This window comes from Adiantum capillus-veneris, chromosome 12 (genome assembly GCF_014529385.1).
Source record: "Adiantum capillus-veneris isolate H3 chromosome 12, ASM1452938v2, whole genome shotgun sequence".
In the NCBI taxonomy this organism is placed as follows: Eukaryota; Viridiplantae; Streptophyta; class Polypodiopsida; order Polypodiales; family Pteridaceae; genus Adiantum; species Adiantum capillus-veneris.
In genome coordinates, this window is record NC_140942.1 from 95,651,768 (window position 1) to 95,672,700 (window position 20,933).

General features: G+C 39.8%; 1 protein-coding gene across 1 annotated transcript in view; it reads right to left on the minus strand.

Annotated features, from left to right (window-relative positions):
- Nucleotides 1-1,470: 1,470 nt before the first annotated feature.
- LOC147446169 (GDSL esterase/lipase At3g09930-like) overlaps nt 1,471-20,933 on the minus strand; it is a 190,819-nt gene continuing 171,356 nt past the window's right edge. Inside the window, exon 5 of the mRNA XM_086525449.1 lies at nt 1,471-1,884. Coding sequence (XP_086381575.1) covers nt 1,700-1,884 — 185 coding nt within the window. The 3' untranslated portion in view covers nt 1,471-1,699. The remainder of the gene's footprint in view (nt 1,885-20,933) is intronic.

The following is a 20,933-nucleotide window of genomic DNA, read 5'->3' on the forward strand; positions in this document are numbered from 1 at the left end:
AAGGTAGTGGTCAATGCATTGGTGACCGGACACCGTACGTCTGGCCCCAAGCGAAGTCTCGTCTTTAACCCCAACGACCTCACACTTAAAGGTGAATGTACACGAAACTAGGTGAGAGACTCTCTCAACCTACACCCAGTGGCTCGCTCTCTCAATCTACATGCAGTCATATCGGCTTGAGTGATAGGCAAGCATGAATATCCACACTAGAGACTACATGCAAATCCTACATAAATGTTTGTATGGTATGGATAACTCCACCATGCATCATGCTAGTGTAAGTCACCATATGACTGACAATGCCTGCTGCAAATGCTCCCACTGAAGCTGCTAAGTTGGGCCTCAACACTAGTAGGTCATACATGAGACACCCAAACACTGCAAAATCTGCACAAGCCTAGCTATCCTAGCCTCCTTAGCGCTATCTACATGCACTGTATCATCATGATTACTCATCTTCGCATGGATGTCTCATTGCTGACATTGGGATGGCTATGTTCCTCTCATCCATAGGCTGAACCGTGTGTCCTGGCATCAACTCATCATCCACTAGCATGAGCATAACAAAGAACTTTATGCTCGTCATCTCTTCTTGTGTCTATAGGGAGCAGACCTACTCTACCTCTGTCTGCATAGACTCTGACAACACCTGCTGTGTCTCACTAGAGCACTTATGCTCTACCTCTACCTCTATAGAGTTTATTGGAATGTCTTGCATAGCATACTAGAGCTTAGGAGGTCACTAGCAAAGGAGACACATCTCGTCTCTCGCTTAACACATGCCGGCAATAAAATCAAGACTATGCCATCTTGTACCTTAGATACATGCATATGATATACCAAGCCATCATGTGCTCCCTTGGCAATCACACTTGATTTACAACATGTCTGGAAAGACTAATATCTAAGAGGTATCTGATGGCACCCACAATTTGCTAACTCTGTCACTCAAATCAAGCTCTATTTCAGCTGAGGAACATAGTACACATGTCATAGCGTATAAGATTCTTTGATACTAGTTGAAAGAGTGTTGTGTGTGGTGCAATGTGGAAGAAGGGAGTGGAGAGCATGCACAATGCTATGTGCGTGGTGAGGAGCTCCTTATTCTTTGTTTATGTACATGAATAAGGTAGTGGTGAGTGAGCGACTGGGACAACAGCACCCGGCCTCGGGCAAAGACACATTGCCTTTTAACCCCAAAATTGTGGTGGCTTCGACAATTGTCATTTTTTGGTGCAAATTTTTAGTTGTTATCTTAGCCATAAAGTTTGGGTGTCCATTTGTATCCCTGTCTATTAGCAATGTTGATGTTTACGTGATGTTATAAGGGGTGTTTTCAATCAAAAAATTTACTCCTACCACAAAACCATAATTTTTGGGCCTACTTGTTTGTCAGATCCTAAACAAATATTGCATAGTGATAGAAGATAATTTTTCATCTTTTGATTAAAACACATGACTGCATGACTGTAATCGTGTGCTTGTTTTGTTGAATCAATGCATGTGTGATGACACATACTAAGTGTTTTCATACAACTCAATTGTTAATATATAGGATAAATTGTTGGCAGAATGAGTTTGAATACAATTAGTTAGATAACGGAAAAACCTATTACCTTCCACTACATTTAAAGGATACTTAAATGGATTTCAATTTTAGTACCATAACATTTAAAGGATCCATAAATGGATTTGTTAATCAAGATGATAATAAGGTCTTGGATATAGCTGCCCATCCTGCATTTGTAGGATGAAAAGAATCCCAAAAGAGTGATTGTTGGGGCGATGAACATACTTTATACAGAAGGTTCCCATCGTTATCCACATCTCCACAACTAGAGCCGTTTAGGCCTTCACAACATGGCCTCAAGGAAAAGTCTCCACCTAGAGCATTAACCACACTTTGTAAGAAGAGAAGAGCTAACATTTATGTTGTCGTATCAATCAATATTAATTTTTTTATACCCAACAAGAAAGTATTTGCTTATCTCACTTTTTAAAAAACACTTTTCTTTGAAATACATGCAAACAAATACAACAAAAAATAATAAATACCATATTCATTCAGATAGATTGATGATACAATACCCAAGGGAATGTAAAGAATTAATTTCAGCAATCTTTGAAAGAAATATAGGTGGTCATAAGATCTGACATTTATTTTTAGATGGTGGACTTATGGGTTGATGGATTAAATACTTGAAAGCTTGATTTCAAACTACATAGGAAAGTAGATGAGAGAAATGCTTGATATATTTAGCTAACCACCAAGTATGGATGGACTAAGAAATGATAGACAACTGGATAGATAAATGAAAAACAAATAGGTAAAATGAAAGATGGATATATAATTAAGTGGTTTGGCAAAAACAAAAAATAGACAAAAAGTCTAGTTAGATAGATAGCTAGTAAAACCAAGGATGATAAACAAACATATGGAAAGTTTACGAGCAAGTTTACGTGTAGATAGATGTAGACATACCAACAAAGAGATAGACATGTAGTGATAGGCTCACAAAAATGTGGAACAAGTCTTATATAGATGAGGGACACTGATATAAAGGGAAGTACAAATAACTAAGTTCGATGAAAGATTCATGTAGAGACATGGAGACCAACATAGACATAGATAGATGAACATGAGGAGAAATTTTCAAAGAGATCTCAAACAAAGATCATGCTATGACATCATACATGCATCTACACATTTATATACAAACATCCGACATGTTATACACATTTATCATACACCCGAAAAAATATAAAAGAAAACACCAATAGATGGGCAGCTAGATAGGGAGAGAATTGAAATTCAATGTTTCATGGAAATGTATTTTGTTAGCATAAGCATTTGGAATCTATAAATTGCTCTTAATCTATTTAAATTTTACATTTCTTGATTTTTACGATTGCGTATGATGAAATCATATGATGACCTCAAAAAATATTCTATTAGCTAGATTTTCTTCTATGTCATTCTTTTTTTTACTTTGTGTCTTTTAAACAATCACTCACTCAAACTTCCATCTTGCATGCACCTTTTGCTATATTTTTCTCAACCATACGTTGAATTCAAAGCCATTCTTGTAGTTTGAATAAACATTTTGGAATCTATATAAGTGCCTTGGATACTAGACACGGCTTATGGACATATAATTGGCTCAAGTTTCTATAATCTATATTTTTACATCCTTAAAATCACAATAGTTAAAATTGAGTTTTTAAACTTAAAACATCTAGTATTTCTAAGTTTCCTAGTAGAAGATTTTCTTATGTTAAATAGCCACAAATGAAAAACTACCCCCTCCCCCCTTGAGAGAGATGCTCTATGTGAGTGGAGCAGAGATTCTAAGTTTCCTAGTAGAAGATTTTCTTACGTAAAATAGCCACAAATGATAAACTACCCCCTCCCCCCCTTGAGAGAGAGATGCTCCGTGTGCGTGGAGCAACCTACTTAAATACTTAAAGAGCTCCTTATTATTTTTCTTATCAAACAATAAAGAGATATTGTACAGATGTGGGCATATAGTGATCCTATTATTGTGAGTTGGACTACTAAGATATAATTTCTCTTAAGGAATATGGTTGTAGCTTGGGTTGGGATATGACTTTTCTAACTAAAAATGGCTTATACTTGGACTCTAGGGTACACTAGAAATCTATTTTTTAAATTTTTAAAAGAGACCCAAAAATCGGGTATCTTATAGATGCATGGCCCTCAAACATAGTTTCTTTAGAAGAATATAATTTTGACTCCTCCAAATGTAGCTTCTCTAGAACTAAGCTCAAAGATAAATTCTCTAAAGAAATATAATTGAATGCATCGAATTTCTTTTACAAAAATGTGTAGAAATCATTTTCATGAGAATGAAAGTGGGTGTATGTAGTGGAACTGTATTAAAAGCATTTCTCTGGAATTGTGCGTGATTGAATAGCATACTTTGGTTTATTGTAGATATCCAATGTTTACAATGACTATGAAATTTCAAGTTTTTACTTGGGTTTTTACTCTCGCTCACTTTTAGCCGCTCATGCTTTGCTCGTTAAATGATAGCACCCTGCAGTCGGCAATAAGATTTATTTTGACCATAACTCTTCACTCAAGAAAATGCTCTAAATGATCTGGTTAATCTCCGATTCAAGGGTTTTGACGTGATTCATAACGGTTTCAGAGATACGGCCAAAACAGTGTCCCTGTCGCTTACATTATGCGAAAGCAAAGAGTGCTTTTTATGCATCTACATGATCATAAATACACCATATGCATGTTTCAACCTGCTAAACACGATGAAACAAGCATGGAGCATCCTCATAAACTTCTGATAGCCTGTACATACTTGTGTACCTAAAAAGAAACCACCGAGAGCATAGTTTCTCAAAAATGAAAGTAGAGAGAGAAAGTGATGATGGCTATGGACTTTAGAGCTTCTTATTGTGAACAAGGAGTGATTATCAATGATCGAAAAGCTTCTTGCTTTGCCATAAGAGAACGGTGATGAGAGCTACATAGAGGATTTCACCACGAGGTTGATGTAAAGCGTGTGCACCATGAAAGGAGAAGAGAATAGAGAGAGATGGCCCTTCTTCTTCTTCTTGTTGCGAACGAGAAAGAGATTCTTATGGAGATAGTCATGGAGAGCGTACACCACCTCTATATAATACATACATAGAGTTTCACTATATTCTATGCAGCTGATAACTTTGATAACTAAGCACTAATGATCCTTTTAGAACTCACAGGTAGGTTGGAGTATGCCCTAAGACAAAACAGGGCATCCCTTCTAGCTTGGAATAGCTCCTAGCATTTTGAGACTTTTGCTAAAAACATGGCCTTGCTTTTGGAAATCAACTCTGGCCAAAACCACTCAATTTTTTTGCAATAACCCAGTCAACAAATTGGATCGAAGCATCTAATAAGACGTACATGAACTAGACTGCATTGTGTTGCCTCGGTATAATCATCACGACACTTATCCTACGGCCCCGTATTTATGGTGTCGCTTTTTATAAAAATAGGTCCTGTAAAAATTCTGTTTCTCCATGGTATATGGTGACCAAAATTAATATTTTTGGGGTTAGACAATTTTAAAAGGCACATTACTGGTTGGGAATGCCGAAAAGTGCAAAAAGCTTTTAAAAAAAAGTATGAAAATATATAAAAAGCAAAATTTTCTAAAAGTGAACCATGGCTTCACCTAGCCTACTTGAACTAGAGAATGGACCTACTTTTGAAAAGCACTCAAAAAGTAGATTTTTACAAAATTGAATTCTAGCTTTCGTAGAACTTGTAATTAAAGATCCGGCCTTGTTTTTCACAAAAACCCATAGAGAAGCACAAAAAACAAGAGAAAAAGATTTTTTTTTGAAAACTGAACCGAGCATTCATCTGACCTATCTTGCTTTCCCCTTTAAAACTTCCCAACGTTGTACAACAAGCATTCTAAACCAAAAACTGACAGGATATCACATGGGGTGCACATGGAGTCACATGGGGGCAGTGTGGCGCTCGGATCAAGCAAAGAATAACCTGCAAAGCTTGCAAGCCCTAGAACTTGACTAAATGGACAGTGTAGAAGCTATAGGTGGCTTGGACGACCTTGCTTGGTTGGAATAACAAGCTAGGACAAGTTCCTAAGCTAGGGGCTAGCTCTTGCAATGGGTGGCAGCTTCTAGTAGGTCCCTTACTTGGAGAAATCTATGAAAAGGCCTAGCTACTTCACTCACTTATATTTGGTGTTGAACATGTTGGGATTAAAGCCCAAGTGGCCTCTTATGCGGATATGGCCGGCCGCCCGCCTAACTCACTTACCTCTAACTCTTTGTATATACTAACATATTCTTTGTGAATACTAAGGATTTGGGAGATAACCCTTCTAACATCTCTCTGCGTATTGTACTGTGTAAGCTCACTCTGTGTGTGTGAGAGAGAGAGTCGACCCACGCTCCGCTCCGCGACTTCAATTGGTATCAGAGCCTTGGTTCAGTGCGGATTTGCGCAATCGCGCGCGCGCACACTTTTCCGGCAGATTCTGGATCCGGAGTTCGAAAATTCACACTCGGCGTTCCGGGAGCGTTTCCACCAGGCGACCTGGGGTTTTACCTCCCTTTCGAAGCCGTTTATGCCCTCAGAATTTCGTTCTGAGCACTACAGCAGAAGATAGATTTCAGCCGCAAAGAAATCCGTCTTGTGTAGATTGGCAAGCAGGAGGTGGTCGACATCAATATCGACATCGACATACATCACTTATTCGTCTTCAGAGCATCATCTATAGACCAGGTACACATATATATCATCAGATATATATATTGCAGTCTGCATTGCTACTTCTTGTGCTTGCCAGGTTCCAGGGGAGGTGTGGCCATACGACGGCTTGACACCACTGGCATGTATTGCAGATTGATGTACTGTGATTGTGGGTCTGCTAGTTGTGAGTCACGCTAGCAGACAGACCGCCGCAGCGGTCATAGGACAGTGATTGGTCTATTATAGGATGTATGCTAGTTCTGGGCAGTTTGCTGAGCCATCTGAGAGGGTCGTGTGTGAGGTTTTTTGAAGCCAAGCACTGGGGGCTGGGTTACCCAGTGTGAGGTGGATTAGGTTGCTGGAGTTCCCCTCTACACGCATCCTCTTCGGCGACTTTTATCCCTTAGGATGTATGACTTTGTGTAGACACTGGATTGCATCTTATGCGTCAGGACGTTGAGGCATTGTTCAGGGTTCAGTCTTGAGACAGATACAGGTTCTGTCATCGCCCAGAGAGGAGACAGTGTATGCTTACAGGACAGCATATTACAGGGATTTTTTAGATTTGTCATTGGTCAGCTATTTATGATTGTTTCTTGAGCTATCTTTTGGTTCTCAGAGCTCAGTTTACAGGGGAGACTCTGTCAAAAATTTTCAAAAATACTGACAGTTCCTGAGGAGAGGTGTTCAGCTTGTTGATTATAGCTTGTTTACTGTGTACAGAGGCCAGTTTACAGGGGAAACTCTGCCGGATTTTTCTCAGGAGTAAACAGTTTGGCAGATATGGCATCTTCTCACAGTGAGACTCTTTACAACATAAAGAAGCTGGATGGCACAAACTTTCCATTCTGGAAGAAGCAGATTTGGCAGGTTTTGGTGCAGAAAAAACAAGTGAAGCCACTGAAGCTCAAAGGGGAGAGACCAGAATTTATGGCTCAAGATGAGTGGGAAGAGCTTGACGAGTTAGCTTGTTCCACAATCATGCTGACACTGGCAGAAAATGTTTACTTCAACGTAGCAGAAGAGACTACAGCGTATGGCGTATGGCAAAAGCTATGTGATATGTACGAGAAACAAAGTGCTGCTTCTCAGATTTACTGGCTCAAGAAATTGGTGGATTTGAAGATGAAGGAAGGGACAGCCATGTCAAATCATCTGAATGAATTTCACTCAATTTTCAGCCAGTTAACAGCACAAGAGATAGTCTTTCCAGATTCAGTGAAGGCTATGTTTCTCTTAATCACTTTGCCAGACAGTTGGGATACTTTTCGTACAGCGTTAAGTAATTCTGTCGCGCCAGAAGGTCTTACAAGTGCCAATGTAGAAGGCAGCTTGCTCACAGAGGAAGTGAACAGGAAGAACATTGACAAAGGCAAAGGCAATAGTGCTTTGGTCGTTCGAGGGAGACAACAGTTTAAAGAGAAGAAGGGTAAGAAGGCACAAAACCGAAGTAAGTCTCGTGATTCGAAGTCAAAGGATGACATAGAATGCTACCATTGTGGCAAGAAGGGTCACATGAAGCGAGACTGTACGAAGTGGAAACAAGAAAAAGGCAAAACAAAGAGTTTTGAGCAAGATGAAAAGAAGAGTTCAGTGAAGATTGAAGAGGTGAATGTCACAGGATCTGGTTCAGACAGTGATTCTGGTATAGCAGCTGGTGACATCTTCCTTACAAGCAATCTTGATTCTGTTTTCTTGACTGCAGAGGATGGACATGCTATGAGTGATTGGATTATCGACTCAGGGGCATCTTTACATGTTTCTCCGCACAAAGAGTGGTTTACATCATATGTGGCTACTAAAGACTATGTCAGACTTGGCAATGAGCAGGTTTGTGACATACTTGGAGTGGGAGATGTGCAGTTGAAGTTTCAGAATGGCTCTTCTTTATGGCTCAAGAATGTCAGACATGTTCCAGCAATCCGAAAGAGCTTGATTAGTACAGGGAAGTTGGATGATGCGGGTTATGTGACAGTTTTTGGGAACAGCGCTTGGAAGATCTCCAAAGGTTCGATGACTGTAGCACATGGCAGCAAGTCAGGAACTCTGTACACTTTACATGTTTCAGAGGTTAAAAACCATGTAATTAATGTGATTGAGCAGCCAAGTGTGTCACTGTGGCATCGTAGGTTGGGACATATGTCAAAAAGAGGAATGGAAATACTTTCTCATTATGGTTATTTGCCTGGCTTTTCATTTCAAGATTTCGAGTTTTGTGAGCATTGTGTTTATGGTAAGCAAACACAGGAACCGCACAGATCAAAGAGGAATCGTAGGGACGAACGGTTAGCTCTTGTACACAGTGACCTATGCGGACCAATGCCTAGTTTGTCACTAGGGGGAGCAGCGTACTTTTGTACATTCATAGATGACTATTCTCGCAAAGTATGGGTTTACTTCTTGAAGCACAAGGATGAGGTGCTCAAGGTCTTTAAGACATTCTTGCAGCTGGTGGAGAATCAGAGTGGTCAGAAGCTGAAGTGCTTGAGAACTGACAATGGTGGAGAGTACGTTTCCAAAGCTTTTCAAGACTTTTGTCAAGAAAAAGGGATTAAGCGGGAACTTACTGCACCATATAATCCTTCACAGAATGGGGTTGCAGAACGTATGAATAGGACCATACAAGAGAAGGTCAGAAGCATGTTGTCAAATGCTGAGTTACCTGATGGATTTTGGGCGGAAGCAGTGGCTACAGCAGTCCATTTGATCAACAGGTCTCCTAGTAGGGTTCTGGATAAGAGTGCAGTGGCCGAGATGCTATGGACAGGCAAGGCACCTTCGTATAAGCATCTCAGAGTCTTTGGTTGTGAAGCTTATAGCCATATTCCTAAGGAGTTCAGAAATAAGTTAGAACCAAAGAGCAAGAAGTGTATATTTCTTGGCTACGGAGAATCGGGCGAGATGGGTTACCGGCTTTGGGATCCTGAGTCCAGAAAGCTTATTCGTAGCAATGATGTGCATTTCAATGAATCCAAGTTTCACGCTAAGCCAGAGAAGACAGAGGAGATCAGAAGAGTTGTCTTCAGGGAAGATGGACCTAGTGCTAGCACATCAAGACAGCATGGTCAGGCTCAGGAACAGCCTATAGTGGCTAGAGAGGCAGAATCAATTGTGGTGAGACGTTCTGAGCGTGTCTCCAAACCACCTGATCGTTATGTGCCATCTCTAAATTATGTCATGCTCACAGATTGCGGAGAACCATCTTGTTACAAGGAAGCATTACAAGTGGTTGACTCGAAAAAATGGCAGTTGGCCATGCAGTCAGAGATGACAGCTCTGCATAAAAACCAGACATGGAAGTTGGTTAAATTACCACAGGGCAAAAAGGCTCTACCTTGTAAATGGGTTTACAGGTATAAGATCACCGCTCATGATAGTCAGCCAAAGTACAAAGCAAGGCTTGTTGCCAAGGGCTTTAAGCAAGAACAAGGCATTGACTTTGATGAAGTCTTCTCTCCAGTGGTCAAGATGACTACATTGAGATGCTTTCTTGCATTGGTTGCTATATTGGATTTGGTGTTGCACCAAATGGATGTCAAGACAGCGTTCTTGCATGGTGATTTAGATGTGGAAATTTACATGCAGCAGCCAGAAGGGTTTGTTGAGAAAGGCATGGAACATTTGGTATGCCAGTTGTTAAAGAGTCTTTATGGCTTAAAACAATCACCGAGGGCATGGTACCATAAGTTCCACCAGTTTATGCTTTCTCAAGGCTACAGACGTAGTGAGTTCGATCACTGTCTATATACAAAGAAGGCTAAGGATGGCAGTTGGCTGATCCTTATTTTGTATGTGGATGACATGTTGATTGCTGGCAAACACTTGGAAGAAATTTCAGCTTTGAAGTCAAAGATGGCAAAATCGTTTGACATGAAAGACATGGGTGAGGCAAGTCATATACTTGGTATGCGCATTGAGAGAGACAGATCAAAGAAGTTGATTTGGTTATCTCAAACAGAGTATATTGACAAGGTTTTGCAACGTTTCAATATGGAGAAGGGAAAGGCATTGAGTGTTCCATTGCCACCATATGTGAAACTTAGCAAACAAGATTGTCCTGTGTCTGAGGAAGAAAAGGCTGAAATGGATAAGATTCCATATGCGTCTGCAGTGGGTAGTTTGATGTATGCAATGATTGCTACACGTCCGGATATTGCATTTGCAGTGGGAGTGGTTAGCAGATATATGTCAAATCCCGGCAAGAAACATTGGGAGGCAGTGAAAGGTATCATGAGATACTTAAAACATACAAAGAGTATGCGCATATGCTATGGTAGTCAGGATTTGAGTGTCAGAGGATACACTGACTCAGATTATGCAGGAGACTTGGATAAGATGAGATCTACATCAGGCTATGTCTTTACATTGGCTGGAGGTGCCATATCATGGCGATCTCGATTACAAGATTGTGTTACGCAGTCTACTACAGAAGCTGAGTATGTTGCAGCAAATGAGGCATGCAAAGAAGCTATTTGGCTTGGTAGATTGGTTGCAGACTTGGGAATCAATGCAGATATGCCAGAGTTATATTGTGATAGTCAAAGTGCTATACAATTGGCAAAGAATCCAGTGTTCCATTCGAAGACTAAGCATATTGATGTGAAGTATCACTTCATTAGGGAAGTACTTGAAGACAAGCAGATACAACTGCTGAAGATCCACACCAAGGACAATCCTGCTGATCTACTCACAAAGGGACTTCCAGGAGAGGGCTTTGTGCATTGTCGTGAGTTATTGGGCATTGGATAGATGGCAGCCATGTAAATCTTTGTACATTTATGTTCATAGATTTACAGTTACTTAAAGTGCCACATTGGACTTTAAGTGGGAGGTTGTTGGGATTAAAGCCCAAGTGGCCTCTTATGCGGATATGGCCGGCCGGCCGCCTAACTCACTTACCTCTAACTCTTTGTATATACTAACATATTCTTTGTGAATACTAAGGATTTGGGAGATAACCCTTCTAACATCTCTCTGCGTACTGTACTGTGTAAGCTCACTCTGTGTGTGTGAGAGAGAGAGTCGACCCACGCTCCGCTCCGCGACTTCAGAACATACTCAAATATACTTGAGACGTATACTTCTCCCAAGAGATGGGTATCCATAAAAAACTTTGAGATCAATACCCCAAGTGGTAATCAAGTGTTATTATGCTAAATTTTTCCTTGGATGGTCTATGCAACTATGCTAAGTCTCTCTTTATGTTAGTATGTGCCTCTCATTTTGTGAGCACGTCAAATTAACAGGAATCTAGCAAGATGCTCCCAATGTTTTGAGGAGAAAAGGGATGGAGATGAGACGTGTAAGTGAGAGAGAGAGAGAGAGAGAGAGAGAGAGAGAGAGAGAGAGAGAGAGAGAGAGAGAGAGAGAGAGAGAGAGAGAGAGAGAGACGCGTGTATCAAATGTTAATCGTCGCGGATATGCCAGTGAGCCAGTGAGACCGAGGAAGCACGGAGGTAGGCAGGAAGGGGTCAACAGCGAGGCAGGAGCATGAGTGCAGGAGACCCCTCTCTCTCTCTCTCTCTCTCTCTCAACTGCGTGGTGCTGTTCGGGCTGATGACGGAGTGCGAGCTAGGCGAAATAGACAGCAATGGGACTCCGTAGCGCATTAGCATTGCGAGGTAGAGGAGCGGTGTGCCAGGGGGGTCTGTGGGTCTCACTTACGCATTTGCATGGCTTAATGCTAGTCGCAACAATCATGCCGATGAGGGGCGCTGATGGAGCAAGCAGGCAACGAGGATAGAAGCAGATAGAGAGAGGGTCATTTGCATCACTGGAGTTGTAGGAGTGGGCGATGGTGTGGGCGAAGGGTGGACGGTCAAGAGCGGTGACACCAAGAGTTGTAAAAATGGGCGAGGGAGCGGAGCTCTAGAGAGCTACGATGGCGATAAGGGACGCAGATTTTAGTTTTCATTGTTGAAATGACGCAAAATCTCCCAGAGATTCTATATAATGTATGTAATATAGATCCAATTAGAATCTCTATTAAATTACACAACTTATTACTTAAACAAGAATGATCATGTTCAATTGATTATACATGATTAAGCTTAATTGGGTGCTTAAGAATGATACCTTTCTTTTAGCCTTATTAAACCGTAAAAATTTAAGCTTCTCCTCTCAAACTCCAAAGGCTACTACCATTTTGAACGATTCTCTTTCTTCCTAAAATCACACATTTTTTTTTGCAACTTAAAGCATTAAAATGCATGTAATAACAAGATTGACATTAATGACAATAAGGTGAGAACTCATGATGGCCTTCATAAGGTAGTAAGTACAAAGGAATGGAATCATGTGGAACTAAAGCAAGATAAATAGAAGAGGCTCTGGCTCTCTCTCTCTCTCTCTCTCTCTCTCTCTCTCTCTCTCTCTCTCCACATGTTTTTCATGTCTAAAATCACAATTTTTGTGATATAAAATGATAGCAAATATTCAAAAACAAAGGAAACATTGGCTGTAGCCTTTTTTCCATTGGTTCTTTTGTCTTTTAAGTTTCCCAAGTCCTAGGTCCTTGTTTATACCGGGACTTGATTTTGACGTCTTTTTGCATCATTTTTTCATTATGCAGCATTGGAAATTCTCTTCTCTACCGATGACGACACTGTATAAATATCAAAAAACAAATATTTTTGGATCTTTTTGGAACAATGGAGACATGCTCTCTCTATCGTTTTCACTCTTCTCTCTTGAATCTGCAAACTGCAGGTCCTTTGCTGCACTATACCCGCATGCAAGAAACCCCATGGTTCTATGCATTTTCTTGCTGACTCCCTGCCAACTCATATTGGCGGTGCCTAGGGAAGCCTGCCAACTTTGTTATTTTGCTATTGTTAGCTCTCGTCATCCCCAGTAGGGCCATCTTCATCACCAAATCCTCATGTATCATCCATTGTAGAGCCACATGCCCTTAATCCCAATGGCCAAATGCAATCATGAACTCATCGAGAAGTAGCTTTCAGTGGTGCCCTTTCAGTGGCCAAATGCCCTTAATCCCAATGGCCAAATGCAATCATGAACTCATCAAGAAGTAGCTTTCAGTGGTTCCTTTCCAACTGGTGTTTCAAAACGCAATCTGCAAGGGCCTGGTGAACTCAAAAAATCTTTGTGTTGAGGCTCTATTCACTGCAAGTTCTTGACGAGCTGAGAATTGAAATTCCTTGCCTGTGCAAACTTGTGTTGGGCTTGTAGCATAAATCTTCTATAATTAGGGGTTGGCCTAATTTACTTGATAAATTGTTTGAGTTTGCAACTTCAACCCGCTTGCAACTAGCACTAAAACAACTTGCCAAACAATTTCTATGAGGAAGTGAGAGATGCTAAGAGGAAAAATGTATTGAACGATTGTGAAACTTGGCAACTCGTGAAATGAATCAAACCTCAACCAAGCAAGGGATGGTGAAAAAATAACTAAGAATACTCAAAATTGAATTTGTATAGAGCATAATAGGTCCGCTTTTCACCTCTCTCTCTCTCTCTCTAAAATTTTGTTGAAGTACTTGTGGAATGTTGACGTTGTTGTTGTTAGCAAACTAGCCTCTTACGTCTACTGAAACATTTTAATAGAAATGAGTGAGTGATACCTTTAATCTGATGCTCTCCTTCGAGATAGGATAACAAGAACTAAAAGCTGGTGAAAGTGAAAACCTTGTGAGTTTTATATGGTATTTCTTTTAAATCTGATTAGATAAGTGTGAGGCATTGCTATGTCCATGTGAAATAATGATACTATGATTGGAGGAAAGCACAATTCTTTACATGAAAATTGGTTTATAGCACGGAAGTAAGAATCTTCCCCAAGAAATGTTGCATAAAATATGTCATACAAATATGTATTTTAAATGTCGCAATGAACCCTAGCCTTCACGACGCTTCTATCAGCTCTATACAGGGTGCAAGAGTTGGGCAGGGCTCATAGCTATGTTTCTCATGACAATGTCGATACAAGATTAGGATTACCTACATCGCTTATCCGTAGTTAAAAGGTTTGATGACCTAGGGCTTTCCTGGATTGGGGGTGTTGCTTAGATCTTCTTCTTTTTAGTCAAGCTCATCTACACAATTAGTGAGTCAGGGGTTGAATGACCTACATGGTTAACTCTATGGCACAATGCGATTGAAGGAATTGTTTAGACTGGTGTTGCATGGGGTCTACAATGGGTTGAAGATAGAGCTATCTTATTAAGCCCCAACAAAACCTCTAGTGCAAGCCTTTGATGTGGCTGACTCAACTCTAAAACCCTCCCCACTGGACTTATTTTTAGTTAGGTCTATTGTGGCTAAAGTCAACTAGAATTTTCAACCTAAGGATGATTGGAAGGCTACAAAAGAGTACATTAAAAAACGAGAAATCCAAATGAGACGTGAAGTGAGTTAATAGTAATTGACAGTGCATTAAAGATTGAATCTTTTTGGGTATCACACCAATAATGATTATAAAGGACTAGCCAATGCAAGATCACCATGTCAATAATGATTGATCTTTTCTCAAGGTGTGGAAAGAGTGGAACATTCATGGCTCAATTGAAAATCACAATGAGGAGATTATGAGACCCTAAGATAGCTTCATCAGCCGTTTACACACACACATCCCATGTGCAAGAGCTCTTGCTTGCACACACAAAGCAAGAAATCGCTTCTGCTCGTGCTTTGTTTCCATTGCCAACCTCCTCAAGGGTATTATGTTTCTCTACACAAGGCACTTCTTAGACTTGAATTATGGGAAAATCGAGGGCTTCCAAAATGATGAAGGTTGTATTTGTAGCACAACACTTGGAGGTAGCAGAAGCAATACAACTTGCAATAAAAGAGGAGAAGGTCATGATATCTTACCAAGGCATAGGCAAATATGTCTTTAAAGAGGAAGAGAAGGAGCTTCTAAATAGATGGGGCATGGCCATACTTATGGAGTTGGCAAGAATGGCTATTGACATGGCAGCTATCCACTAGTAGGTAGTGGATACCTTGAATCTTGACACAGCCACAATAACCATCAATAATCAACAGATTCAAATCATATCAATAGTGATCTCACATGTTTTCAAATTACCTTACCATAAAAAACCTAAGGTGTGCACAACTGATAAGATTGTGATTTTTTGAAAGAAAAACCAGATATAAAGGTTGAGAAAAAAGATGGAGGACAAGGAATACTAGTCTCCACACTCAAGTAAAAAGTGCCATACAAATTTGTAGTAGAGGCCTCAAGTTTTAAAAATAAGCCAATGTACATACGTCTCCGAATTTTTTTTCAGCATGTTTCTTGCCAACCAAAATCTTGATAAACTAGTAGTGCCCCAACAATTTGAGCATGAATCTATGAGAGACTGGGGACTAGCACATGCACATCTCCATCCAACCATGCCTAACATAGGCCCTTGGCCTTCTCAATATAGGCCCCTTATACATCATCTGTGTCGTCCTAGCCCTTGGCCATGGCCCATCTTATTGAGTTGTTTCTCCTTGAATGTTTACATACATTTAATAAAAAGGAATGGTAAATGTGGGTTACAACAATGCCTGATATTTTAAAGTAATGCATATAATCAATATAGAGTAGGCCCCCCCAATCTTAGAAAAATAAGAATCCTTTTAAAACATTTCAAATGCATAAGTGAAGGGTAAGTATAGGAAACAAAAATCCCCATGAAAAGATGCACACACTCATCGCCACACCACAAGCAAGCCCAATCACTCTGAAATTCTCAATTTACAACATTCCACACACACATAACCTCACATCTATCAACTAAAACTACCTTTCATCACCTGTCCTCACCTACCCTATCGATTTAGGAGTTGCAAACCACTCCAACTCTGAACCACCATAACTTGCAATCCATAGATGTGTTTGATAAGACGTTTGAACCAACTCTTGGACCACTTCAAGCACTACTTCCCCAAGAAAAAAAATCATCCCTTCAAACCTTTTTACCTGCCATACCATCTGGCTCGTTCTGGAGCCCTTCAGGCTTAAAAAATTGCATCAACCATACACTTCAACTATCCCTTGCATGCCCTGGCCTTTTGTACCTACCTTAGCACTTTAACTTGCACCTGCTAGCTTGTATATGCCTACTTGTGCCCTCTGCTATGGTCGACACACTTTAGCTGCACCACCGCTCCAAAGTTTCCTTTGCTACACTAGGTCCCATAACACCTAATGTGCACGCATTTAGCAAAAATTGATCCAAACCTACAACTATAATTGGCAATGCTTATGGCGGATATGATGCTTATAGCACACATGGAAGAGGAGGGTGAATAGTTTTATGTAAAGAACTAAATACTTCTTATTGGAATCACTTGAAAGCCTTGCTAAAATATTTGAACCTTAATAGAATGTGAAACATAAACCACATATAGGTACAAAAAATAAAGTTTTTTTATTAACAATACATAGCTTTGCCATATGCGTGAACAACCATCCGTGAAATTTTTTCAATAGTAATTGTAATCCTCACAAGTCTGACTAGGTATGTAATAATTTATGGCCATTGAAATTGTTCTTGATACAACGTGCTCAAAATGGTCTAATACACGAACATGACTAGCACCTAGGGACTTTGTCACAACACATTATTGGAATAACATGTGCCAATATCTGTCCTAGAGACTCATATTTTTCACATGTGGAATATGTCTCATGTAAGGATGTCCAAAAAAAAAAATCCATCAAGTACAAGATGTACTTGTGTTGTAGGTAGCTGTAAACACTCAACGACATGAGTGAGAGGGACCCTCATAAAACTTACTCCACAATGGCTAGAACAAACTCCACGAGTTCCTATACCATGTTGCACCCCTTGTGACTAACAACATGTGAAGAGTGCCAAGAAAAACCCTACCATGTAGGTTTGTAACTTCGAGGTGCAACAATGTATCTCGTACACAACTGTCCTAAAGTTCTTTGCTCTTACATGACCTTGTCATGTGTCTAAAGAGAAAAATGGGTAAAAGCATTTGAGCATATGCATCCAACTTGAAAAATTGAATGAAAGCATATTAAAGAATGAAATGAAACTAAACCATATGCTTACCTAGTGGTTGAAAATACCGTCCATTTGCTCGGAGTCAACTGCACTATCCAAATCTAAACGTCACAACCTGAAAGGTACATTACCTAAAATCTGGCCTCAAAATACCCCGTATGTCTTTGACCTATTAAAAACTAAATGAGAGATTAGTGAAAATAAATGAATATTGATTTGGCAACCCTTGTTTCCTTGGCAATCAAAACCCCATGGTACATTACCAAAAAATCCAGCCTTAAAAGACCCAGTATGTATTTGATGTGTTAAGCACTAGATGAGAGATTAGTGAAAATAATTGGAAACCCTAGGTTTTGCCTTGACAATCCAAACCCTTTGGGGAGATTCTGCAATTTCAAACCCCTTGGTGAGATTCTACATGGGAAGTACTTAAACTCGTAGTTAACGACGGTGACCAACATAGTCTACTGTGTCCAATAATGATTGTAATCAACTTGTGAAGTTGAACTTATCCACTACCCCTTGGCAGATTGAGGACTTCTATCCTTGAAAGTAAAATTGAGAAGAGATCAATCAATAACCATCAATGACTCATGGAGTGATTTGGCATTACCTAGGTCATACCCTAGAAATACCACTCCAATAGCCACAATTAGTGCTATAGGCTAATCATGAGATCCTTTCAAATTGGAATCTTATTCACAATTGGATCAAGTTAAATAGTAGATCCTCTCAAGGTGAAATCATATTCACATCGGATCTTAAAACGATCTTTTTCCCATGAAAAGAGGAGAAAGATTCCCAAAACCCAACAGAATGTAGTCATACTAGATTTTATTTGGTGTTTGAAATAAGAGATTACCTTCTTGGAGGCTCTCTTAGTTGATTCATGTCATCCCATGAATTAGTTGATTGATAGGGAGGCCATGTCTACTTGCTGTCCATAGAAAGCATCATCTTGTATTGGCTGCATCTTGTGCATAGAGCCAATGGTGTAAAATGCCCACTGCTGTAAACATATAAATCTATTAGAAGCAAATATACCAACCTTAACTCTTCTTGAACAAAGTAGTTGATCTTATAGCAGAAGCGTAAACAATGATTCAATGGAACAAATTCCAATGTACTTGCACGCCATGCATGCATATAAAAAAGTAGACCTTGGCTTTAATGACAATCTCAATAGTTTGAGATGAAACATATGCACCTTGCACAATCTGTACTGGCCTGGATACATCACAATTCAATGTTGCCAAACGTAAAATGTGAGCTTATATCCTCGTATGGCCAATGCTTCAAAAATGGGTGCCAGTGCCTTAAATCCCAAAATCAATGCATAATACCTTGGCATAGGTTAGAAGCCATGCTTCTTGTTAAGTTGTCCAAAACCACTTCCATTTCACAATAGGAAATTTGATCCAAATAAAGGTTAAAATATAAAAAAACAAGAAGAACTTGAAATTGTCTAACCTCACGTCATGGCCAGTTGTCGTTGCTTAAATCTAGCTCATAGCTAGGTATATCGAGAAATAGAGTGATGTCCTACAAACCATACATGCCCCTTGTGGCTTAGTTCATATCGTGTGCTAGTGAAAAAGAATTCAAACATGCCACCCAAGTTTGTATGCTGATAGCATATTCCAAACTTCAAAAGCCTCCATGCAATATGCCTAAAATTGAAGCCTTGCTTCACATAGATACATAAAAAAGACCAGACATGATGGAGCCTTTGTGCTCATAGCCAACATGTGCTCCTATTGATATACAAATATCATGGAAAAATAAAATTGACATTGTCAAACTTTCTAGAGAATTGACCTTGTCAAATCATATGTCGTATGGAGAATCATCCTTAGATTTCTCAATGTTGAAAGAGATAGCTTAGGAAGCTTAGCTATCAAATTTCATCTAGTTGCCAAACTCTGCTTGACTACAATAATATTTGCTTATCAAGTTGGCATTGCAAATTTTTTTGCAAGATTAAGAAGTTCAAAATAGTAAACCTTGAATTGAACTTGCTTATTGATTTGTTGGAATTACCCATGGTGTGGTAGTGTGTGTGGATATCAGCTTGTAGCTTCTCTTTTCAACAAAATTTTTATGGTTAACCCGTCTTCTTAACCTCTTGGAGGCAAAAACTTTAAAGGTTATGAAATTTGTAACACTTTAATATACCCAAGTTGCCCAATATTGCATGCATGCACTTTTTGTCAATTACCCTTGAAAACCCATCAGATCTGGCTTGCCAACAATGGGTTGATTTTGTGCGTTTGGGACTGCATCAAGTTTAGAAAACTTTTCTAGGAACCATGCCCTAGAAACTCCAAAACTTTGAACTAGAGAGAGAGAGATGCCTATTTGCTTTTTGAATTGCAATAAATGGTCGGCCCTATTGAAGACCTTTGCCTCACAAACCACATGCCATGCCTGACGTGTCTTTATTGCTAGGAAAATTTGCTTACATGCATGAACTATGATTAATCAATTAAGAAAAAAATAATGAATTTGGTGCATGGTAGACATATGTTGAGAAGCATCAAGGAAACTTGCCTTGATCTAGCCCATGAGGAGCCCATATGGCCCGTTTCAAAGGAAATTTCTTTTTAGTGACCCTTTTCTTGAAAGTCTGTTTCTCACGTTTACCTTGCTTTTCCATGAGAGCTTGTGCATGTCAAAAATCTAAAGCTACGAGGGCCTTGCTTGGAAATTGTGTGCATGTCTAAGCTCTAAATCTTCGAGAGCTTCTTGTCAAACTCACAACCCCTTACCAAATCTGCCACGCTGTCGACTTTGGTTGTGTATGGCCCCTTGCCAAATTCACCCATCTGTCGACTCTGGTCGTGTACGATTTTGGCCATTGCATCTAACACGTCACTTTTAATGCAATCAGATGATTCTGCATTACCATGAGAAGCACCAGTAAAAGCATTGCAAGTTCAAAATCAGCATAAAGATGCGCAGAAACCTGAAAATATTGAAATTGATTCTTTGAACAACAAATCCTTGCATGAATTTAGTAAAGGTGTCGAGATATCACCAAGGATTGAAAAGAAAGTTAGGTTTGCAAATGATTTTGCATCCAATGCCACGCGTGTGCAATCATTCATGAGTCTAAGGGACACATCAAACAGATTGCTGTTAGCTTTGTATGGTACACATGATTCATATGCACACTATGTAGACCAAAAAGGGAAACTATACAAAAAGGATCAACCAGTGTTTGAACGGCCCACATACCAGCTCATAGAAGTGCGTCCATTGATAGAATAAAAAGGATGATTCATTTCAGAGAGAAGAATCTATTATAGCCCATCCTCTCTAGAGCTGAAGGATATTACTCGAGTGAACCCAAAAATCTGTTCAGAGCCAAACTCTCCTCCATCGAAAATCAAGCTTCGATGTTGTGATCAAACAAGCATATACTTTGACCAAAACAACCTTAGATATAGACGAGAGTCTAGCATCTATGATGCCTTGGGTCCTGAAACCACAGAAGCTCATATCATAGGAGACCCATGGGATAAACAATATCAGGGCAAAGATAATGCTATCTACAGCTTGACTTGGGGAATAATTTGTCATGTTTCAAGGAGATACATAGGAAACTATGTAGAAAGTTCACAGATACCAAATGTCAACAGTGCTACCCAAAGTGTACCTTCACAGTCCCAAAAGGTGAGACTAAACCAGAGCCAAAC